This window comes from Homalodisca vitripennis, chromosome 4 (assembly GCF_021130785.1).
Source record: "Homalodisca vitripennis isolate AUS2020 chromosome 4, UT_GWSS_2.1, whole genome shotgun sequence".
Classification (NCBI taxonomy): Eukaryota; Metazoa; Arthropoda; class Insecta; order Hemiptera; family Cicadellidae; genus Homalodisca; species Homalodisca vitripennis.
Window position 1 is genome coordinate 15,071,231 of NC_060210.1, and position 26,313 is coordinate 15,097,543.

The window sequence follows — 26,313 nt, forward strand, 5'->3', positions numbered from 1 at the left end:
TAGATTCGTATGGGTAGCCAGATTTTCGAAAAAGATTCAATTACTTAAAAAATATTCTTCGGTTATCACATAAGGCTACTTATTTTTAAGCGACCTTAAAAAGAGATTGGAAATGGATCAGTTTTACTTTAGGTTGACAAACTACTAGGACTATGTAACCACTATAATAATAATAGTAATAGTAGATAAAAACGCAAAGTCGACTACTTCATCCAAATATTCGGTCTGAATACGGATTCATTTACTGTCTGACGGTTGGCTTTGATTTCAAATTTAAAAAAATATGATCTTAAAAATTGTTTCATTTTATTTTAAATGCTTTTTATATACCCTCGCATTCCAAAAAGAAACAAAAAAAACTATAGCAGAGAAATTCCTCTATCGATTTCAGGTAGTATGTTTATACAAGCAACTAGGTTCTCGGCTCCTGAACTATAAAACGCAGTAGTCCCCTATACAAAACTACTGAATGTGCTGAATATTTAAGTGTAGTCTGTATCTACTTCTATTCTATTCATTCGGCTGCATCGAGCAAATGATTATGTGGGCCACAACGACAGTTACCTCGATTTCGGTAAATTAATAATATGTATTGTACACTAACAGAACATTTCGTACATTCAATATCAGCTAGTTAGTTTATTCTTGAAACTTAGGTACAGCATCATCAACAATTCAGTTGTGTGAGTGCTATTCTGAAAGACACTCAGACTACATTAAAACTTAGGATGTACCAAATCTAATGGATGGAATCCTTTTACATAGGTACTAGACATTCTCTATCGCGGAAATTATCAACATTGTTTTACATTTCCAGGTATAGGTTGACATTGTCTTGATTTTTGTAAATTAGCCAGTTATGAGGACATCAATCATATTTGCGATAGCCGAGTTTTCCTTGTACTAACGACCAAGCGCCCAGTTAACCTAGGTCAGTCCCACATCACGCGTGTGAATGTATTACTTGTTCTATTCGGTATTTCACCTTTAACAAGTGTCAGTCATTTGATAATTGAAGAGTCAATAAAAAGCGTCAAGTAATGTTCTGTTCTGGTTAAAAAAAACTGTTTTGTACTTTTAACGGTTTTTTACCGATTTAAGAAAATTCATTGCCCTTGGATATAAGTTTAGTCTCGATAGCCCAGTGATGACTCCGTTATTTGTGCTCAGTTACTGTTGTATTTCCATTTCATACTTGGTGGTAAGTACATACTTTATGGTAAATACACACTTTATGGTAAGTACACGTTTTATGGTAAGTGTACACTTTAAGGTAAGTACACACTTATGGTAAGTACACACTTATGGTAACTACACACTTTATGGTAACTACACACTTTATGGTAACTACACACTTTATGGTAAATACACACTTTATGGTAAGTACACGTTTTATGGTAAGTGTACACTTTAAGGTAAGTACACACTTATGGTAACTACACACTTTATGGTAACTACACACTTTATGGTAACTACACACTTTATGGTAAGTACACACTTTATGGTAAGTACCCTCTTTATGGTAAGTACACACTTTATGGTAAATACACACTTTATGGTAAGTACAGTAGAGTCCCGTTAATCCGACCTAATTGGGACCGAGCCCTATTCGGATTATGTGATTGTTCGGATTAGCCAGAATTACAGAAAAATACGGTTTTAAACTTGAGATGGGTCTATTTTGTTATAGAATTATCAACATTGTTTATTAAAACATGTTTTCTGACTGTTGCATTGTATTTCTTCACAAATAAACGTGTTTGCGAATACTAAGCACATTTACCGTATTTAGTGTGAGAGTTCTATTGCTAAGCAATGTGAGCGTACTGGATATTGTACGGGTCCACGCGTTCAATAGTTGTACGAAACTACGCGTCATCCAATAGACTCTCTTCAATGCGACAGAAGACAATAACTGAATTTATGTCTTTTAACAATTAATATTGTACTCAATAATAATATCAGTACTGTACTAAGAAATTTTTAAATAATTTGAAATTTTTGTTTGATTTCATTTCTTAATACAGTAATTTAACTCATACTTAACCTATAAGTTTCAATTTGGTACTGTATTTAACTTCATTATTTATGTACTGTACCGTACACAATTTGTCTTAATAAAATACTGTATTTCTATTTAATTAAAGTTTTCTTTGTTTATGTACAAAATGATGCACCCATTTTCATTTTTTAAGTAATTAGTTCCTATAACTGCTCATTATCGTTATAAATAATTCCTCCTGGACCTGTTCGGATTAACCGACGTTCGGATTACACGTGTTCGGATTAGCGGGACTCCACTGTACACGTTTTATGGTAAGTACACGCTTTATGGTAACTACACACTTATGGTAAGTACACACTTTATGGTAACTACACACTTTATGGTAAGTACACGTTTTATGGTAAGTACACACTTATGGTAAGTACGCGCTTTATGGTAACTACACACTTATGGTAAATACACACTTTATAGTAACTACACACTTTATGGCAAGTACACACTTTAGGGCGAGTACACACTTTATGGTAAGTACACACTTTGTGGTAAATGCACTTGTTTTGAATTGTTACAATATCTATGTGCATTTCAAATTTTTACTGAAATTGCCGCTGACTGATATGTGACTACGAGTCACATAAAATATTTCCTTAGTTAAAAAATTCATAAAATAATATAACATGCTTCCAAATCACGTTAAATAATAGCCTAGCATTCTTTAAATCCAAAAACCTTTGTACAAAGAATATTAATTTTGTAACGGAAGTAAATAGAAATCAGTTTTATTCTTACGCGTATGTACCTTAAATTACCTGGCGTCCAGTGACAAGTAAAATCTATATTATTTATGTTTCTTTTAGAATTAATTATAACCTGTATCAAATATAATTTTTTTAGAATAGAATGTGGTATAAAATAAAATACAGCAATATAACATCTTACGAAATACCATGATAATTTCCTGAAAAGGTCTGTAGAGACTTTTATTATATGTTAAATTTGGTTATTTATGTAATGATTTTGTTACGGATAGAATTAGGATTAAACCAATAATTATTTCTCTGAATTATTTTGTATCAAAAATACTGCTTTAGGTTTCTATTTATTTATTTTATTCAAGCAATCCATATCTTTACAAACGTTTGGTCTCGTGTAAGCAACATGTTTAGAACGTATCTTCATAATTCTGAATGATTATGACATTTGTGCTATAATATAATGAGTAGCCTACTTATAATTAACTGTCTCTGATAGTTATATGCAATATCCTTTGTAATAAAGTAATAAACCAACCTAATTAAATTAAAGTTGTGAGTTAAACTCTTTTGTGGAAGAAGATTCTTAGGAAATATATTCTGTAATAGAGATAAATGTAATAATTCGTGTGGTTTCAAAGTTTTATATGACGTTTAATTAGTATACAGAGTGTCAATAAATTAGTCTATCAAACTTTGCAATTTGATTTATCAGTTCAAATGTCTGTAAGTAAGAAATACCATATGCAGTATAGTACCATCTTGCTTACTTTACTATCTCTCTGTCTAATCGTTTTAAGTAATCCAATGAAATATTTAAGTTAATACAGTATATGTATAAAATTCAAACTAATTAATACGTGATTTAAAAAGAATGTTTTAGAAAAACTATTTCAGGATTCAAAATTGCAGACATACAACAGTTTAAGCTGCAATTAATACTAAAAAAATGGGATATTTTACGACAAATTTATAATTATATTGCAAATACGGGCTACTTTTATACAAACATTTGAATACAAAATTTATTTTAATCTGACAAACCTAATTAAAATATTAATGTTGTTTTATTGCTATCTAATTAATCAGCTGATTGTTGCAATTAATAACACACCGTATTAATTTTTAACATTTACTAAGGAATTTGATTTTGAATGCATTTCGTGTTTTTTTACCGAATTGATCTATATTTTGTTTTATTTGTTTATGTATTGTAACGAAACACTACATTAGACACAACTAGTTGACTTATACACCTTACATTTTTCTTAATTAAAATGTGTTAATTTTCTAAATAAAATATATTATGAAACATTCATTACTCATAATTGCAGTTGGAATAACATAATAACTTATTATAATATTTACAGCTGTTCGTTTATGAATAGCTAAAACGACTAGCTAATTGTTGTAGATTTTATTTGTAAACAAACTTACTTAAAGTAAGAAAAATAGTCTACATGGAGTTGACTCACATGTTGACTAATTGTCTACTGATATATTATCATACGAGTTCTGGAACTACTTTACAAGGAAAAAGTGTGTTTTAGATCCGATAAAATTAATGAGCTTGAGGGGTCATTTCTCATTTTGATGGAAAAACATTCAGAAATACCTTTTTTGTCCAGTGGTTTGCTAAAAAAATATAGACTTCTATGGTTTTTATATTTCTAATAATTTTCCTTATCTGCTTCACGCGTACTAAAATAAACTGGAAAATATTCTTTAGATACTATTATATAGCTTTATCAGTATTTTAATCTGTGGTTTAAAATATCTATGTGCTGCGAAATTATTTGTTTCAAACCAAATACGATATCATTATGCGTGATTAAATGAGCCATTACTTTTTTATACATAGCAATTAATAATTAACTTTTATACATTTTGAACTATGCACTGCATAAGTGTATACTCTAGTGTATACATGCTCTTATTATACAGTGCTTTCAGACTGCATTTCCTAAATTTTTTGACAAAAGATCAACATTTCAAAACGAGCGATTTTTACAAACAATTTGTTTTGTGGTTATTGTGGTAAATTTTATTAGATTCTGGAACTAAAATTCTGTAATAGACAATAGACAATAGACAATAATCTTTATTTACGTATTCATTGAGAATAGTACATGCGTCAAAAATTTTTTTATTTTACAGTCAGTTTGTTAAAAGAAGAGCTGGTTGTCAAAAAATTCTTTTTCAGTGTAGAAAGGTCGGTCTTGTAGCCATGTTGTGAGCTGGATCTTGAGGCGTTGTGCTGGTTCTTTTTTGAGATCTTCGGGCAGATGGTTGTAGAGAAGTGCTCCTTTGTAGGATGGTTTTTTCTCGTACAGACTTAGGTGATGTGGTGGCAGAGTAAAACTTGCAGCATTTCGTGTGTTGTGATGATGTATGTCTCTATGTCTGGTTTGGCTTGTTGAAATGGCATGGAGAATAGCATCACGGATGTAGAGTGCAGTTACTGTAAGAATCTTCAGCTCTTTGAAGGCATTTCTGCAGCTTTCTCGGTATCTAAGGCCTGCATCAGTACTCTTTCGAGGTTGTTGTTGGAAGTTCCTCCCCATACCACCATGCCATATCTGAGGTGTGACTCGAATAAGGCATGGTAGGCTGTTCTTGCAGTTTCCTGGTCGCTTATTTGCATTATTCGCCTTATGACATAAATGCCGCAACTAAGTTTCTTGCAGAGATGGTCGATGTGCTGCTTCCATGTAAGATGTGAATCCATAATGACTCCAAGGTACTTTGTATTCTGTTGTGCTTCTAGCCCAGGAAGTGTTATGTTTGTGTTTTTATTTTTGGTAGTGAAATTGATTAGGACAGTTTTTTTTTCGTTGAGCGCAAGTTCGTTGTGGGTGCAGTACTGTTTAGTCTTATTGAAAGTAGTGTTGGCGTTTCTGTTTAGAGTTTCTACCGATTTATTTTTTAGTGTGAGGACCGTGTCGTCTGCGTACATTGTGATTTGGCAGTGTTCCTGGAGATAGTCTGGGAGATCATTTGTGAGGAGGAGGAACAGGACCGGTCCCAGAACTGATCCCTGTGGCACTCCTCTTTGCACGGCAGTCATTTCAGAATGTATTTTATGAAGAGTGTTGTTCTCTACATGCTGAATTTCAACTAGTTGTTGTCTGTCAGTCAGATAGCTCTGGAACCATTTTCCCGCCATCCCCTCAATGCCCAGGGCTTCTAGTTTTTTGAGGAGTTGTTTGTGATTGAGGCAGTCGAACGCCTTACTGAAGTCCAGGAACAAGCCAGTTACTGCACAGCCATCTTCTAGTTGGTCAATTATGTACTCAGTGAGTTGTACTAAGGCCGTAGTAGTAGACCTGCCTTTGAGAAAACCGTGTTGCTGGTTTGTTAGAAGTGAATTTTGTTCTAGATGAGAAAGAAGTCTGTTGAGAACAATTTTTTCAAAAATTTTTGAGAATGTGGGGATGAGTGATATTGGTCTGTAACTTTTTGTGTCGGTGGTTGGCCCATTTTTATATTTTGGATAGACTTTGGAAATTTTTAGTTGTGCTGGGAAGGCACCTTGTAAAAGAGACTTGTTTATAACAGCTGTTAGTGGAATAGTGAGTTCTTCTTTGCAGGTTTTTACAAGTTTGGCTGATATTTCGTCAATTCCTGATGAAGTTTTAGGTTTTAGAGAGTCTATGGCTGTTTGTATATCTGTCTGGGTTGCAGGCTGGAGTTGAAGTTTGAAGTTAGTGATTGGGGGTGTCTCCTGGCTGCTATATTTTATGTTAATGTTGTTTGTCTGGAGTATCCTTTCAGCAGCTGTTGCAAAGTAACTATTGAGGCAGTTTGCTATTTTAGCAGGGTCCTGTAGTGTCTTGCCGTCTGCAATGAGTTTCCATTTGCTCACCTGGTTGGGTTTTACCTTCCTTTCATTGTTTATTACTTGCCATAAAGCTCTGGATTTGTTGTCGGCATTTGTAATGTAGTCAGATGTATGTGTTTTCTTTAGTGTTTTAAGCCTTTGGTCATAGTCTTTTTTCCTTGCTGCAGTTTCAGCTTTGTCCTCAGGTCGGCCTGTGCAGAGTTCTTTTTCCAGAGCTTCAATATATAGGCTTTTTAGTCTGGTACATTCGTCATCCCAGTATTTTCTTTGTTTGTGTCCCTTGTTTCTGGTTGTTTTAATAGGGCAGACTTCGTTCATTATTGTCTGTATTGTGTTATGAAAAATGTCATAGGCTTGATTGGCATCTTGTGTTAGGCAGACAGTATCCCAGTTTTGGTCCATTAGTCTGGTTTTAAAGAGCTGTAATGTGTTTTTGTTAATTATTCTTTTTCTTTCTATGGTTGTCTTTGGTTTGTCTAGTGATGGTAGCTGAAATGTGGCGATTTGAGCCGTGTGATCTGAGAGTCCAGATAATAGTATGGAGGTTTGAATGAGCTGGGGGTCGACGTTTGTGCAGATCCAGTCTATTGAGCTTTTTGATTCATGTGTGATTCTAGTGGGTGGTAGGTTTAGCCTAGTAAGGTCAAAGGAGGTTAAGAGTTCTTCAAGCTTATTGTTGTCAGAGTCATTTGCGTGTTTGTCGAGGTTGTTAATATTTATGTCACCCATGATGACAGTGGGCTTCTTTGTGCGAAGAGCATGTTCAAGTTGATCTGATAAAATTTCAATTGCTTGTTCTAGATTGGCTCTTGGGGGCCTATACACTCCTAGTACGCGGATGGTCTCTTTCTTTAGCTTTACTTCAAAAAGAGCAGTTTCGCATATTAGCTCAGACTCTTCGTTGCTTGCGCCAAGGAATTTTATATGCTTTTCCATGCCATTTTTTGCATACCCTGCCACTCCTCCTTTAATGTGAGTTTTCCGTGTGAAGCCACCTATTAGTGTGTAGCCATCCAGCCTTGTGTTCTCCAGGTTTTCTTGTGAGAGGCCATGTTCTGTGATAATTATAAGATCCGGTTGAGTGTCACTGAGAAAGTGTGATAGTCGATCAGTCTTTTTTGACAGCCAGTTTATGTTTTGGTGGGCGAGGGTGAGTTTGAGTCCCTTGTCGGTTGGTTTAGTTTTTCTGGGTTTCGAGTTTTTTTTATTTTCTTGTAGAGGGAGTTCCAGAACGTCAGTGGTTTTTTTCTTCAGCTGTAATTTGTGTTTTTCTTTGGGAATTTTGATTTTGGCTAAAAAATTATTTTGGACTCTATCTTCCTTAGGTGGGGGTGAGTTTTCAGCTTCCTTGTCTATAGTGCAATTTAAGAGCTGTTGAGAGTTGAGAGAGTTTGCTTTTCGTATCCAGTTACTAAGTGTATCGTCTGTGTTTGGTGAAATATACAGAAAGGATCTTGTGTGTCTTGTTACACCCACAAGGCAGTGGGGGGTAGAGTTGTAGATGTCTTCAGGTTTTGTGGATGTGCGTACTATGACTATGTCCTCGGCTTGCCTTCCTTGGAATTCGTGGATTGTTGATGTTCTAAACCCTAGTTTAATTAGCTCACGTTTCTCAGATTGTTTGAAGACGAGGCAGGTGTGTTTGCTTTTGTCAATGGTATGCTGAAGACTTTCAAGAGTGTCAAATAGTTGTTGTTTCATTTCACCTTCAATACCGCTTGTTGTCATCATTCCTTGAGGATAGTGTCCAGATAGGATAGCTGTGGCACTTCTTGTGCATCTGTAGGTTATATTCAATTCTTTTGTGATAACTGCAATTTCAGAAATTTTGTGAAACTTGACTTCAAAATTTCCTATTCTGTTTATGTAGGGAATCTGATTGATGTCTCCAATAAGCATTATCTCTTGGGTTTTTGCAAGGATAGCGGCAAAGAGGATTTCCCCGGCGTGCAGCATAAGTGCCTCGTCAATGATAACCCTCCTATAGCTGTTACCTTTCTGTATGTGGTGGGTGGAATTGATCAAGAATGAGTGTAGTGTTCTGAAAGTGTCTTTGCTAATGCTTTTGTCTTCCTCTGGGTGTAGTTTGTGAAAGCGTCTTTGAAAGTCTTGAGCTGATTCTCTGGTAGGGAATAAAATGAGGTCACCGTATTGATAATTATTAAGTATGAATGTCGTTTTGCCGCAGCCTGGTACACCCTGAACAAGATGTATTTTGAGATCAGGTGTGGCGGTTATATCAACATTTTTGACACTGTTGTAAAGTTTCAGGTCATTTAAGAGTTGCGTTTCGTCTGAGACCAGGACATTGTCATTAATGTAGATATTATTTGGTGCAGGTGCATATTTTTGGCCGTTTTCCTTTGTCAATTCTATGAGTCGTGCCCCATCATAACCAAAACTGTAGTTTTTCTGGGTGTCATGTTTTGTTAAAAACTCTCCCGTTTTAAGATTAATTATGGCATACTTTTCTTTGGTTGTTCTGTAGAAGATCTGTAGTTTGTGATTGTCATCCTGGATATGGCTTATGTCAAATTCCTTATATATTGTGCTGAGGTCTTGCAATATGAAATTTTCTTTAGCCCTCCATAGCTGTTTTTGCTCTTGCAAAGCTCCTTGCATATAGCTTGCTTTGTTCATATTACTTGCTCGAAGTGGAGAGAAAAGATTGGGTTGTGAGAGGGAGCCTCGTGTGGTTCTCCAGGCGTTGTAGATTGGAGTGTCCCTGTTTGGTGATACTCCTGCAACTTTCCTTTGGGTCTTGTCGATTATATTGTCAAGTATATCATCTACGATGGTTTTCATTTTCTTGTCTCCTGTATATATACGGAGCCGGTGCAGGTAAGCATTGCAGGAGTATTGCAGAATTACATGGAGGAACTCTCTGATGTTTACTTGGTTGATTTGTAGTGTTTTTTGGATTTCTTCTATCTTTAGGGAGAAAAGTACAGGAAACTTAATGCAGTCATTGGCTACTTCCAGGAATCTAAAAAAACTTTTTCTTCCAATTATTTTGAGAATTTGAGTAGCAGATGATGATATGCGTGTTGCCATTTCTGTCCTGTGAGGTAACAAAGTTGTTGTAGGAAAGTTTCTTGTTTAGAAGCCTGTGGGATGTGTCTGTCGATATTTGAAGGGGAAAGTTAGAGGGCTTTTTGGGGCTTATACTATCTATGTCGTAGAAGAGGAGGCTGCATGTCTGAGGAAGGTCTTTGTCATTTTGATACTGAGTGGTGAGGAGGGGGGTTTCTTCTGGAGGAAAGGAAAAGATTTTGATGTTTTCCAAATTCTTCTTATCCTCTTGAATAAGATAGGAGATGCGGCCACTGTTACTGTTTATGGACATATTCTGTATGATCTTGTTGGCTGGTGCTCTAGTTTCAGTGACTTCCATGTCTTCATCGTCACTTTGCTGCATCGCTGTCTGTGTATGGTTGGGCAGTTTTTCTGTCGGGGTTTGGCTGTTTCCCCCGGTCTGTGAAGGTGTGGGCGGTTTTTCTGTCGGAGTTTGATTGTTTCTCCCAGTCAGAAAAGGTGTGGGCAGTTTTTCTGTCGGGGTTTGGCTGTTTCCCCCAGTCTGTGAAAGTGTGGGCAGTTTTTCTGTCGGAGTTTGGCTGTTTCTCCCAGTCTGAAAAGGTGTGGGTAATTTTTCTGTCAGGGTTTGGGTGTTTCCCCCAGTCTGTGAAGGTGTGGGCAGTTTTTCTGTTGGGGTTTGGCTGACTCCCCCAGTCTGTGAAGGTGTGTGAAGTTTTTGTGGAGGAATCTGGCTGATTTTCCCGGTCTGTGTCAGTGTGGGTGGGATATTAATCAGTGTTATAGGCATGATATGTGTGGTTTCTCTTGTTAAATTAGGTTCAGACAGTTTTTCTGGAAGGGTTTTGTTGACTATCCCTGCAAGTTCTGTTTGACATTCAGTCAAGAGTTTTGTTTCATCACTCTTTGGCTTACTCTTTGCTACTTGCAGTGAGACACTGAATAAGTTCCGTTTTTGATGATTTTTTGAGTGATTTTTTGGACCCTTGTTTGAGTGCATATTTGGTTTGTTTGTTTTTAGGTAGCCGGTCTTGATATCCAAAGTTTTTGGCTCATGTTCCGGAATTTTAGATTTCAGTTGCTCTACAATAATTTTAAGAGTGTGTTCAAAATCATTTTGAGTCTTTTTTATGCGGTCCAGTTCTAGAAGAAGTGTTGGTGAGATTGATGTGGTCGATAATGAGGGTTCATTGCATGTCTGGGTCTCGGAATTTTTAGATGGCAGTGGCTTTCTTGAAAGGTTGTTTATTTCTTGGGTATGTTTTAATTTTTTTGTCAAGGTTACATTTATTTTTTCTAGTTCATTTATTTTATTTAACTGCTTTGTAAACATTTGATTTTGGTTGATGTCATGCTCCTCAAAGATCTGTTGGAGGTCAAGTTGAGTTTATTGGAATAGGGATTATTTCAAGCCAAATAATGATTAGTTTCCTATTAGCCCTTTGGAATAGCCTATGGCTGACACACTCGAAAGCTCGACTTAGGTACAAGAGCATCAACATTGTTAACTTCCTCTGATCCATGACATATCTGATATCTGTTACTCTTATCAGGGCAGTTTGAGGGCCTTGATTATAATCGAGGATACAGGTCTTTAACCAGACTGGTATTTGAACGGGATATTATTTACATTAACGTGTTTCTTTCAGATGTTCGAGTCTGATTCCACTGAAGCATTAAAGTAAGTAATAGAAGAATCTAAAGTTACTCAGGTAAAGTTAACATTTTTCCAAATGTGAGTCAGATAACTTTAAATGATGTGTAATCAGAATCTATTGATTGACTTAATTAATGTCTATTGTTTTAAAAACAGAGAGTTACTGTTCGGGAGTTATTGTAATATTACCCATGTTTTCGTAACACAGGAAGGAATTACTTTTAAAGAGATTTATTTCAAAGAGATAGGAAGGAAACAGTTTTGTTATTCAGGAATAAAATGTTTTAATGAATTCGTATCACATTTTGGAAATTATATATTAATGGAACGGAAACCTAAATTCAAAATGAAAGTTTTAGAATATATTAACATTGGATCATAATGGACTGTTTATATATATATATATATATATATATATATATATATATATATATATATATATACAGGGTGATTCAAAACTAAACGGCAATCTCTCGAGAGCTTATTCTATAGCTAAAAACAAGTAAAAAAGTTCATATAACCATATGCCCGGAAACGCTTCGTTAGCGAGTTACGCCTAGCGAAAGATTTCGCCCGGATTTCAGAACCCTTGGTGAAGTCAGGCCGTATAAAAATGGTAAAGGTAGTTACAAAGATACAAATACGATTGTTTTTTATGTTTTTATATCTGAAAAATTTATTAAAATTCGTCCCCGAGCTGTAAATGCAATACTTTCAGAGATATCTTACGTAAAACACAAGAATTGGTGCAAAGAAATAACACATTTTTGTGTTTAACGTAAGATTACTTCCATAAATGTTAAATAAATGTCATTTTTTTCTTAAACAGATTTGTAGAACATTTAATTCTGAAAAGATTCATGTGAATTACTTAGGAAAAAAATTAATAATAGGTATTGAAATTTAGCTTTATTTAAAAATAAAACAGACGCACAAAAATGCATATTCTTATCTGCATAAAATATTAACTAATGTTTAGGTTGTGAGTAACAGCTGATCATTTATTCTAGACTGAACATTAACATAAAATGTATTTACCTTTATAAAACTGTAATAATCACCTATAATAGTTGCTCAAAGTGTCCTCCGTTGTTAGCAATGCACGTTTTCGCACGACAAATCCACTCTTTTCTAGCGCGTTTCATAACGTTTGGAGCATTCTTGATAGTTTAACCACTGAGGCGGCAGAAACTGAAATGTATATATATAATTTATATTTATTTATAATATGATTTGTACTATATAATTTTTTTTTATATTTGTTAAATATCGATTGTTAAATATGGATTGTTTTATAGATTTAATATTAACAAAAAAGCACGTTTCCTGAATGTATTTATACAAATGTGTATGTGTTTTCCTGTTTATTTATTTATTTAGACATGTGTTATTTATAATGTTGATTATGTTGTTTATGTCATTATAGATTTTTTCTGGTTTTGTTCAAGAAAGTATTTGTTGTTATTGTAATGGAATTAGAGGTTATAGAAATATGTTAGTATTAATAATATTCACTGTTATTTAGTTTGTAAGGTTGTAATTGTGGGATTGAGTTATGCAATGGTAGCTGCACCAGCAAATTAGTAACTGTAAAGGACTAATTGCCAACGATACGAAAGACAATATCAAATTAAATTAAACGATGTTTTTCATTTCGCACGTGCTATACATAGCACATGAAATGTATGTATTGTACTCTAATTTAATACGAATAAAGAATTTTTGAACTTGAACTTGAATTACAATAACAGTGCTTATTGCATAAGACAACAAAACTCTGTCTTGTGTGTCAAATGTAATGTGATAGTTATCTATAATTGAGTTTAATCATAATCTTTTTTGCTATTAAAATTCGAACTGTTTCTTCTGTTTATTGTTTATTTTTAAGGTATATTATTAACTTTATTGTATTCATGTATTATGTAATAGCATCTGTGTTTATACTTTTTATATTGTACAATTGTAAAACACACACACACACACACACACACACACACACACACACACACACACACATATATATATATATAACACTCGATTAATTTCTAATATAAAAAAATATTATATCGTTTGCGATTAGGACCACATTTGAAAATACTGAGACACACAATATCATTTGCATAGAATACAAATAAAATTGGCCTCAGTACTGAACCTTGGAGTTAATTTATTTTGTTTCTAAGTTTTAAAAGCTATTGTTCTAGGCTTACAATTCATTAAATGAGTCACAGTAACAATAAGGTTTCTAATGCTTATGTAGGATTTTAACCATTTTTATAGTTAATATTATTTTTCAGTTATACCTGCCACTCCTAAAACAATATTTCGTTCACTGTTACTTTTCTATGGAAGGTGCAATTTTTTTTTAACTTAGATACTCATTACTAAATAATAGATGACGTTAGATGGGTGTTCTAAAGGGTTCTAAAAATAATTGAATATAGATTGTGAATCAGAACAAAGACATTGTTGAGAAGTAATGGCAGCATTTACAATCGTTGATACAAATGTATTCATATTTATATTTTTTATTATTTTTTCATTGAGGAATACTGATTTTTGGTAACTCCTATGAAGGAGATTCTCCAGAGGGGTGTAATACACTGGGATTTTTAAAAGAAAAAAAATATTCATTTATATATACCAAATAATTGCGTAATAGCATTCTATTGTATAAACCAATAGGATTTTTACAATTAATTCTTAATAAAAGGTGACTTTAAACAAAGAAAATAAACTTTCCTAACTACTTTCTTAGGTACTTTCTCAATTGAATCTCCGTTCCTTGCGTTTTTGGCGTGGGGAAATGTAAAATTAGTCATTAGGAATAGAAGTTTAAGAGTGCGAACGAGTTTATGAAAATTAACGCCTTTATACATATCTTGAGGACAAAACAACTGTTAGGATTACGATATTCCTGAAAATCATTTCCTAAGTTGATCTGACAAGGGATATTAATTCGTTATTGAAAGAAGTTAGAAACCAATTACACGATAAATCTATAAGTATTAGGATATTAATTTAGCATATTCAGGGTATATTCTATGGCGCTAAAAATCCATCATTTGTCAATTCTTTATAGGTTTAACAACAATAACCACTTTCAACAACGCTTACAAACGAGTAAACCAAGGCTGTTAGTAGAATTGTGGCATTAGTCCTTATTGTAATTTAATTTGAATGTATGTTTAAAATAATATCAATAAAACAGTATTTATATAGTTCCGTGTCTTTAAACTAGAACAGATTTAACTCTAATGGGTATTTTTTGTATTTTAATACTAAATAAAACGTTATATTTTTATTAGGTTGGAAATAAAGGAAGAGACATATCTACATTCTGAAAGAATCAGAAAAGAAGGTAAACAATTCATTCTTACTATTCTTAGATTCTTAGGCTATTATAAAAGGTATTTCTTAAAACTCAATTCATCCGTACGTTTATAAATATCATTTTATCTAAATAGAAACTTCTGTAAATGTTAGCGAATATCTTTACAGAATATGTTTGTCTCACGTAATATTTATCAACTTTTAATATAATATAAATGACAAGCAAACGGTTAACATTTTTATAGTAAATTCTAATACAATAATTATACTAAAAACTTTAAAAAATACGGAATAAAAACTCGTTTGAAAATATTTTTAGAAAACTCAAACTGTGCTAAATTTGAGCAAAAACGGTTCAGTGGTTAGTTGAACAAAAAACGCGCACTCGCAGATATACAAACAGTATTTAGAAGTGTTTATAACTTAACTGGCACGAATTTTTTCCGTTTACATTAGTGACCATGAATATGTTAAAATTGACAATAGACAATTCAGTTTTTTTGTGAGAGATTTTTTAAATTTTGATTTCCATCCATGACGATTTATAGTAGTGTAAAAACATCCAGAATGTTAATTAATTTTTGTATTTTTATTAATAAGTTAATTGTATTGTGGCCAGTTTCCCAGGATGAGACAGAGACAGGAGAGATCGCCTCGCCGTGTCCTGGAGGACAAGAGTATTGTGAGTCTGCTGACGACTATCCCACGTAAGTCGACCCCTGTACAGGGTGTCCGTAAATAAATTACTCTATCAAACGTCACAGTTCGATGTCCCAACTCTAAACATGAAATTGCACATACAGTATGGATCTATCTTGTTTGGTTTTGTATTCTTTAAAAAAATGCGATCCTTGAAAAGAATAAGTAAAGATCAAGTTTTGCCATTTTTTCAATCTAATTAAGACAAAGTTTTAAACAAATGTTCATTAAAATTCACCTTAGGTTCAAAATGGCTTACATACAAAAGTATAAAACCTAAAAAGTAATATCTAAAAATGGGAGATTTGATGAAAAACGTGTAAGGAGTCTAAACGCGAATTTTTTCAAAAAATATAATTTTTTAGTTTTTGTTGTTTATTATGCATTGAAATCCCCTCTTTTAAATGATATATTACTTTTTGTTTTGTCTCAAATACTTATAAAAGTACATATATTTAAAAAAAATAATTCACGGTGTTTTTTTTTTATTCTGGACAATGACACCTGGTCCAAATATAACCAATCTTTATTAGACCAAACATGGTATGACCATAAAAATAATTTCAACCTTTCAAAAGAGATCATGACTGAAATTAAGCCTATATTTGGGGACTTGACAAACTGTCTTTGGAAAAGCGTCTAAAGGGCAAAACACATAATTCCAAGATTTTATGGATAATGGTATATGGTCTGTGATCCCAAAAGGGGCCTTTGTGACATTACCTACTCTGACATTACATACTCTGAGTGGATGATAAACGTTTCGAACTTCAATTCAGTCAAATCGGCCGCTGAAACCTTACAGGTATGTACATGTCCTTTGTTTGAAGTTTATTTATGACGATGGGAAGGTTGTGAAGGAAACAGGGGGTTTTCCGGACATTTGCAAATTTCAGTGAAACAAACAATCAGTTACACTACGTTTCGAGATCTGCAATGTGATCTCTTCTTCAGGTTAATAAATAACCTAATACATAATTACAAATTAGGTTAATAAACAAATCATACCAATGCGTTGTGAAACGCATAAGTCAGGAATCTTAACAAACATGTCGTGTATCCACTTCACTAACTCTAAAACATGCACTTAATAAAAAATCTATGCACACCACTAATCATTAAAACAGAACTACAGAATACAGATCAAAAAACATCAGCATTCGTCTACCAACCACCTACGACTGAACATGTACATGTGTATTGTCCTGGTGAAAAAGGTTTTTTCCCTTCAAATGTGAGCGTCTTTCTTTGATTTCCTCCCTCAACTTGTCCAAAGGTGACGCATAATACATTCCTGGTATCGATGAAAATGTGTATCCTTGTGTATCCCAGAAGACTGTAACCATAACCTAGTCGGCCGATTTTTCTGTCTTTGCGTTCTTCAGCGCCCTTTCGCCCTTAAAAATCCACTGTGTGTTTTTTTTCTTTGGAGTGTAGTAGTGAATCCATGTTTCATCGACAGTGATGCATCGACGAAAAAACTCTACAGGATTGCGAAGCAGGATCGTCAAAATAGCCTCAGATGCGAACACTCGATAGTTATTGTCCTCGGTTAGCAAACGCGGCACCCATTTTGCAAAACTCTTTTGACTACCAATCTTTTATGCAAAATCGAATCGACTGCACCTTGTAATATCCCTGTAACCTCAACTATTTCGCGCACTTTAATTTGTCGATCATTGTAAATCATTTCCCAGATTTTTTCAGTCATTTCGGGAGCAGACACTTCTAGTGTTAGTCCAATCGATGTTCAACTTTTGTTGAACGGTCACGTTTTACCCAATTGTAAAATTTTGCAAACACAGGAGCAGATGTGCCATGAACTGCATCCAACTAAGGTTTGATTTCTTTCGGAGTTAAGCCTTTCAAATGAAAACGTTTTATCACCAATCGAAACTTGCTTTTCTCCACTATTATAAAGAAAAAAATGTGTTCACTTCAATAGTCAATAGCAACGAAACTAAGCGAGGATCGAGCTGAAATTTTGACAGCTTTCTATTCAATAATGCTGCTTACCAGCTAAATTATACTTCAATCCTACGAAGCCATCTCTAGGATTTTCTAAGGCCTTATTGAACGACTCTTGTAGTAACTTTCCGATCAGATCAAAATACAATCAGAAAGGATTTGAACTTGCAAGCCACTATTAATTACAACCACCTGACCTTAATTACTACAAATATTGGTTTTTTAAAGCCCAAGGCCACGGATTCATTATTTGTAACCATCGTACTTGTGTATTAGTGCACATTCACCATGGATATCCTTTGTATCCCTCGCAAGAACATACACACTAGTACACATACAACCTACAGTCCTCCAGACGAAAAATAAAAAATAGATCTTACAAATACTACTTAGTATAGCTCTTATTTGCTGATCGTCTAAACTTTCTGTATAATATTTTGTTATGTAAATGGGAGATCACGAACTTAATTTTGGCCTTTAGGTTGCGATCTTGTATGGAATTTGTGAAGATGCTATTGATTGCGGTGGTCGGCGTTGATGCTTAATACGTACCAGTGCTACAGTATCTGTTGCAGGTTGTCGATGATCGAGGACTGCCGGAGCTTAAGAGGCATTGTCCTTGACGGTGGGCGGAGGTATATAGTTGCCAAGAGATAAATAACGGTGAAAAGGATTATAATAGAACTATTCAGTCGATTGTAAAAAGAAAAATGTATTAAAAAATGATTGTCCACAATATGACTACCTGAAGACTTTCATTTTCAAACTTAAATTGAAGTTCTGTACTGTAACTTTGTTACTATAGATAAATATTTTGTCTGCTTCCATACATCCAATTCTATGACAAGTCAGCTTTTAAAATTAAAATCTGTATATAATGAAGGGAAAACCGAACAATAAATTTGGCTGCCGTCCAGCGGATGGATGTCTTAAAATTTTCCGGTACGTTTAGCTCCGCATCCGCGGAAAATTGCCGCACTTTTACAATGATAGATGCAAGAGTTCGGTTGGGTTTTCGTCAAAGAGGTCTAGGTGCCTAAGCAATCCTCGGAACTATACATCCCCTGACCTTGAACTTGATCAGCCGCCGACCTATCACAGGGGCGTGCAGTTTCTTCCTAAACTCATATAGCTACCGTACCTTATCGCTCTTATACACGTTACTGTGCACTGGCGATAACAAAGTGTATTGACCAAAAATATCTATTTCCAGAACCTCAATCTATTTTTTTAATTAGCACTCTTATCAGTAACATTTATCACTATGTATAGACTGGTATCGGATAAAGATCACTGAGATTTCCATTTTAAAAACTCCTAGTATAAGTATTCCGAACTCTATGAAAATTACGAATAAATTTACTTTAACATTTTGTCTAAATGATAATTTGTTCAATTGTATGTTTTCAGGGATAAAATCAAAATTTTACTCAAGAAACAGTCCAAGTTCATTCTTGATCACTTTAACATCGAGGTAAACATACTAAATATTTTATTTTATTTGATGCTTTGTATTGTTGTTTACTGTCTATAATATAAACAATAGGATGAGGCTTGAAATTATAATAAGCTTCTGTTAAAATAAATGTGAGGAAAATTGATGAGAACTGTGTCCCAAATGCCTATCCAGAACCTTCTCCGTGGTCTTGAGGAAGAAGGATATAGCTATAGGCCTTTGCAACATCATATTATGAGGACTTACCTGTCTTCGGAATAGAGTTCCTCCAAGATGAGGGTATGATTCCTGTCGATAGACTCGTTCTGAGTTTGCAGGAGCAGAGGTAACACCAAGACCGCACTTTCCTGCAAGAGAGCAGGGAAAATGCCATCGGTACCTGAACGGTTTAAAAGACTTCAAGGCCCATTTGATCCCTGAGTAGGTGATAACAGTCTTTGTACAGTTCCAGTCTTCCTTAGACACACTCTCTCTAGGTTCACGTCGGCTTTCAATAGCAACTGTTTCTAAGGTCTGAAAAGATCCTGGAGAGATCCTTTTTGGCGTTTTGCCCTGGCAGGTATCTTATTAATACTCTGATCATGTCTCTCCATTACTTTCTCTTAGCTCTTCTTACCGCTTTATCATATTCTGTTAGAACAACAGAATACCTATCCCAGCTCTATGCATGTTTGAATGAGTTGTATGCTCTGCGAAGGATTTTCCTCAGGGTTTCGAGCATTTGGTTCCACGAACATGCTTTCTACTTTAGTTATTTTTCGTTTCAGGGCAGGCTTTTTGGTACGATTCTTTTGTGGCGTACTAGTATTGTAATGAGTTGGCTATATCATCGACCCCTTGACATTGATTCCAGTTTTGCCTTTCTAGATTGGTTCTTAGCACTATATTAAACTCTATTCAATTTATTTTCTGTAGGTCCCATTTATTTTGTTCATCCTCATGCTAAAAGAGATATAGCTATACCTTATAAGTAGTTTAGTTGTTAGCCAAAAGTATATGTAATACCTCATCTCTCACCCATGTACTCATCCCGACTTGGCGATATTGGGTAATAACAGTTGTCGAAGATAACTTCCACGGACTTTTTATTTATTACAGATTGTCTGCTTTTATGCACTTTAAAATTATCTTCATTATTGAATTTGAATATTTCTGAGATGTGTCTTTACTATCCTAGGATATTAGTATGGATTGTTTTCACGTTCATTTTATTCCTTGAATTATATAGTAACGAATCTTTCAATGATCTTAAAAATTTCTTAAATTTAAAAGCTGCTCGAATACAGTTTTGATATTGTGCCTCCTTGACATCCTCCATATTTTATCAGTATGTTCCTGGATACAAGAAAAACTGTTACAAAACCAAACATGCAATAGAATTGAACAAAACAAAAGTACCAGTAAAAATGCAACCGTGTATGGACGCTTTGTGAACAGGAAAACTGATATAATAGAAATGTAACCATTTATAAACATTATAGATTAAGAAATATAACATTCTCAGTCTAATCTTTAGCGCTAAAATTGTAATATTTTGTTTTTAACTATATAAACTACATTTTTCTGCTACTCAATTATCATCAATTTCTCTCGATAAATGAATGAACTTTTGCACTTCTAGAGAGACAACCAACATAGGGATTTCGGACCCTATTCTCCTGCACCTGGTCCAGGTTCAGGATCAGGATCAGGTGATGAGGAAGTGGATGTGGATGCCATACCCACTACACCAATGCGATTTGTCGACTGGCCGCTTTGTTCTTCTATGGTAAGTTCGGATATTTCCTGAACTGTTAAGGGGATTTGGAACTCCAAAACAACTAAAATATTATTGTTTTCAAAAATTTTTTTTGCTGGATATTGTTAGTTGTTTAATTCTAAACAAGAATAACAAAACTCTTTAGTGTATAGGGATATATTTGGGCCTACAAAATTCAATTACCCAAAGTCCTGCAAACTTGCACTTCACAATTTGCAGAGTGCTGTTGCTTTAGACTTCACAATAAGTGCTTAAGTAAGTTAGCCTGTGTCTATAGTTTCATATAGTATGGTATTCATTTCTTAGTTTAAGTTAGTGATCTCTGGAACGTCTGCTTTCATGCTAGACATCTACGACTTGCTGCATCTACTTTTACATCTGTGTTTTTGTTGTATTATTCGGTTTCCACTAATTTTTTGAAGGGTTTTTCTTACATAGGATCTAAAAAACTGTGTTATTAGGAAGGACAGACTTTATTTGACTTACTTAGAAAATTACATATAATTATGACTATCGGTCCTTGTTTTATGCCTCCCAAAAAAGAAAGGTGGTCTGCCACTCTGTCAGTACCTACTATTAGTTACATCCAAACAAAATGCGTAGGCCTAACTACAGTGTTACCAACACAACAAAACCATAATGATGAGAAAACGCAAAACTCCAAAACCTCCAATTACGATAAGGGCTTTAGAAGTAAATACTTTACTGCAGTCTGACATAATCCAACTCATGAGACTATTCGCCAAACTTCGCGATTATCAGCAAATTAATGTTTCTATGTTTTCAGACACAAAACTGGATATTCCAAGAGAATCGTAAGAGCTATGCTGATAAATTGTTTTGTGATTTGTGAATGTAGTAATATATTGATTTATATTGAGAAAATCATAAACCATAGGTCAATTACTCACCTCACTGCCAATAACTTGCGTTTTATTTTCTTAGTGGAAATAAAAACACACATTTACAGTATTTGTCCATGCAACTCTTTTTAATGTAAGATTATGGATTTAAAATGTTCAAACAGTAATACTGGAAGGTTTGAACATCAAAAAAATTTGTTTTGGAATATTAGCCACAACATATAAACAGTGATAGGCGATATTTTTAATGTATTGCTTATAATATTAGATTGTTCCAAATTTTGGTATAATGAGATTGTGTTTACAAAAATATAAAAAACAGATAGGCTTAATGAATAATCAAGTGATGTGCCAACGTACTTCACAGAAGGTGCACGAATACTTATTAGTCGTGCAAATAGATGAAGTAGAGTATTGGATAAACATTAAAGAAAAATTATCATAGGTCTTTAGCTGTAAAGTTGTTGGAGCGAGCCTTTTAACGACCAGGAAAACCGACCTATCAGGAAATCAGCAGCGGCCATAGTAATCACCTTGGAAACTTGGATTTTTTTAAAGACTTGAAAGTTTCATTGCAAAAAGAGTATCTATTTTATGTAATTTTCTACAAACTCTACTACCGGACTCCCCACCCCCTCAATATTCCCATCACACTTTTTGCCTTACATCTTTTGCAACAGTGTGATAACCTATAATTTACAATGCCTTGTTAATACTTTCTGCTTGTAGATAGTTTTCTACACGACAAAATGTTTTTTCCAGAACACTGTAATATTTCCTAAGAAGGCAAAATCCAACGATGGACTTTTCGAATTTGTCGTCAACGATGACGAGCACAAACAGGGTGTCCGGGTGGAAGCCTGTATACCTGCTGGGTAAGTTCTTTTAGTGTACACTCAGATTAAACGAGTTACACACAGTTAGTGTTCTGTTACAATCTATTTTGTGAGAGGACTAAAGAAATCATCTAAATCTATTATAACCCGTGGCTGTTTTGTGTTCATTGTAATATTTTTTGAAAGTGTGACTGAATAGTAATTAAATTAGTCAAATTAAAGTTATGGCTATTATCTGACGATTGCTATAACAAGTGTTACGTTGTACTTACGTAATAATTATTGTTATTGGGAAAGTATACAGTATTTTATAACACTAACGCAGAATAGCAGATATAGTACTAACGTATACTCTATGCTTCGAGGACTAGATCATAAGCAATGCGCATGCGCAGTAAAGCGCTTTAGTATACAAAAGTAGGGGAATGCGAATCGCCTATTGGCTGTCACGTCCGAGCCTTTAACACAGCTGCTACTTATGTAAGAACCCCTACATACACCGAAGTCAACTACGTCAAATTTAATTGTATTACCCTTTTATAACGAATAACTTTTTGCGGGAATGCACATATAGCCTAAACGGACCTACAACACCGATTTTACAAATAGGTGTATAGTGTGCGGGAAGTTAGAACCAATTTAGTTCGTGGTATTGATAATAAACATAAGTATTCTCAAGTTTGATAAGTCGTTTGGCTCTGAAACAGGGGTTTTCTCAATGGAATCATTGGAAATTCAATGTCTATCATATCTTGGATCTGCATATTGTATCCACAAATGCTATCCTTACATCTATAATCCCTTTTTCCTTCATTGTGATGATAACACAAAGGTGGTAAGGTGGTGTTAGAAGTGGTATGAGCCACATTTGTTGGAAACCCCTATTATAAAAAATACAATTTTAATTATTACACAAGTGTTATTAAAGAACCTAAATTACGATTCAGATAATCCTTGCCACAGCCGTTATAAAGTGGGCTCTGCGAAATACAGTGATCAGAGTGTAAAGTGAGAGATTTTAGAATATTTTGGCTTATTTATATTAAGTTTCATTGCTCACATCACTGCAAATAACTTGCATTTTGATTCAGACGTGCCAAAGTCTTGTGCAAAGCGAGAAAGTTTTTGGTATTACTTTTTATTTCAAGTGTCATTACTCACCTCACTGCAAATAACTTGCGTTTTGATTCAGACGTGCCAAAGTCTTGTGCAAAGCGAGAAAGTTTTTGGTATTACTTCTTATTTCAAGTCTCACTTCTCACTTTACTACCACTAACATGTATTTTGATTCAGACGTGCCAAAAACGTAAGGAAAGTAAGGGAGTTTTTGGTATTACTTCTTATTTCAAATAACTTGCGTTTTGATTCAGACGTGCCAAAGTCTTGTGCAAAGTGAGAGAGTTTTTAGCATTACTTCTTATTTCAAGTCTCACTACTCACCTTACTACCACTAACATGTATTTTGATTCAGACGTGCCAAAAACGTAAGGAAATTGAGAGAGTTTTTGGTATTACTTCTTATTTCAAGTGCCATTACTCACCTCACTGCAAATAACTTGCGTTTTGATTCAGACGTGCCAAAGTCTTGTGCAAAGCGAGAAAGTTTTTGGTATTACTTCTTATTTAAAGTGTCATTACTCACCTCACTGCAAATAACTTGCGTTTTGATTCAGACGTGCCAAAGTCTTGTGCAAAGTGAGAGAGTTTTTGGTATTACTTCTTATTTCAAGTCTCACTTCTCACTTTACTACCACTAACATGTATTTTGATTCAGACGTGCCAAAAACGTAAGGAAAGTAAGGGAGTTTTTGGTATTACTTCTTATTTCAAATAACTTGCGTTTTGATTCAGACGTGCCAAAGTCTTGTGCAAAGTGAGAGAGTTTTTGGTATTACTTCTTATTTAAAGTGTCATTACTCACCTCACTGCAAATAACTTGCGTTTTGATTCAGACGTGCCAAAGTCTTGTGCAAAGTGAGAGAGTTTTTGGCATTACTTCTTATTTCAAGTCTCACTTCTCACTTTACTACCACTAACATGAGTTTTGATTCAGACGTGCCAAAGGTAAAGAGTTTTTGGCATTACTTCTTATTTCAAGTTTCATTACTCGCCTCACTGCCACTAACATGAGTTTTGATTCAGACGAGCCAAAGGTAAAGAGTTTTTGACATTACTTCTTATTTCAAGTTTCATTACTCACCTCACTGCCACTAACATGAGTTTTGATTCAGACGAGCCAAAGGTAAAGAGTTTTTGCCATTACTTCTTATTTCAAGTTTCATTACTCACCTCACTGCCACTAACGTATTTTGTTACAGACGCCTCAACAACGAAGGGTGTAACATCCCTGGTAGCCTGTCACTAGGCTACTCGTCACGCTGCGTACAGAAGCACATCCAGCGCACTCTGGTGGTACTAAACAGCAACTCTTCAGAGGCAGAGGGCTTCGTCACCAAGCCCTTCGAGTTCCCTTCCTGTTGCTCTTGCCTGATCACCATGAATTTTGACGCTTATGATTTTGACACCACCCCCTTTGACACCGACTGGTACAACACCACTTCTGACATTCCTGACCAGTCCAATACCAGCACTACTGACGCCTCAAGTGTAGACCTAACCTCGTCGTCAGCCAATTCTACCAACTGAGGAAGTTAAAAAAATGGAGAGAAACTAATGTATTCCATTCTATAATTGAAATTGAACCATTTATGTTGGCTTCTGGAGGAAATTTAATTGAAGATCAATAGACTCTGTTAATACTTGATCCATGAACTTACAGTCCACTTTACAATATATGTGTGATGTTAAATTAATATATTATGCACCCATTTCTGAATATCTCGTTAAAGGTTATTAGTTAGTATAGAAAGGAAATCTATACAAATATTTTATTACAATTTTATAAGGTAATTTAGGTCATTTTAGAGGTTGTATAAGGTATATTTATTTTTCTTGTATTTTTAAATTAATTTTGTCGTTAGTGAAAATTTAGATTACGATAAGTTTAGCTCTGTATTGAAAGTGACTTGAAAAACATTGTTCTTTATTTTTCACCTTTGAGTTCCTTACGATTTAGAGCAAACTTTCACAATGATAAAATAATGTAAACCCATTTTGTTATCTATTGGACTTAGAATGAATTACAACACAATTTTGCTACATTGTTATCAGGGGCTGTGTTCATTTACTCATCAGTTTGGTTTTAATGTTTTATATGGTCCAAAACCAATACCAAAGTAAGCATCTATAGTTTTATAATATTAATTTTATAAATTCACAGGTGGTCCGAGATTTCTTGATTACCAGCTGCAGGCATTGTGTATTAATTACCGGTTAGGAAGTAAAAAGAAATCACATATCGCAAGATTAGAAATCAGCAATCTAAAGATTGTTTTTGTTAAAATTTACTATCAGAATTTGGAATCACACTGGAAGAGCAACATGTTGCTAGATTTTATTACCACGGTCAATAAAGATAATTAAATTAATGTGTTGTCTGTTATTTTTCACCACGTTGATTTCCTTTTTTGCTTTCAACATCTTTTATAAAATCAATGTTGCTATTTTTGACATAACTGATTGTATTTTCGTTAATGACAGTTTCAATTGAAAACAATTCGTGCCCAAAATAAATTTTGTGATTTACAACGACTAAAGCCAGTAGACTGATTAAGCAAAAACTAGAGAATAATGCCGCAACGCGAGATCAAAGAATTGTTCATGAAATAAGCGTGAATCAATAAAATTCACTTCTTAATCACAACTAAGTATATTCAATAATATCAGCTTATTTGAGATAGAATTAATAAAACAATATACTGAGTTAGTTTCTTAATAACATCTTAAGTATAGTATTTCCATGAATCGTATGTAGCAATCAACGAAACCTTGTTAGTTCTTATGATGGCTGGTTTGTAATAATTCTAGTTATAAAATATCGTTAGCAAATTTATGTTAGTGGCAAAAACAAAAAGTAAAAAGTCATCAATTAAATAAAGGACATTATGTTAATTTTTTTATAGGATCTAATAATAATATTAAGTCAACACACACCTGTGCTGTTTAAACAACGTAGAAGTACGCCATTTAACATGTCGCGTAACAGGCTTTG

General features: G+C 34.3%; 1 protein-coding gene across 1 annotated transcript; it reads left to right on the forward strand.

The window, feature by feature from the left end:
* The first annotated feature begins 910 nt into the window (after positions 1 to 910).
* On the forward strand, positions 911 to 25,690 carry LOC124358972. Its single transcript, XM_046811260.1, has 8 exons — positions 911 to 1,201; positions 11,281 to 11,312; positions 14,597 to 14,649; positions 15,241 to 15,328; positions 18,699 to 18,762; positions 20,366 to 20,512; positions 22,129 to 22,241; positions 24,521 to 25,690. The coding sequence occupies exons 1-8, from the start codon at positions 1,148 to 1,150 to the stop codon at positions 24,846 to 24,848; spliced, it is 879 nt and encodes a 292-aa protein (XP_046667216.1). The 5' UTR covers positions 911 to 1,147; the 3' UTR covers positions 24,849 to 25,690.
* The last annotated feature ends 623 nt before the right edge of the window (positions 25,691 to 26,313 follow it).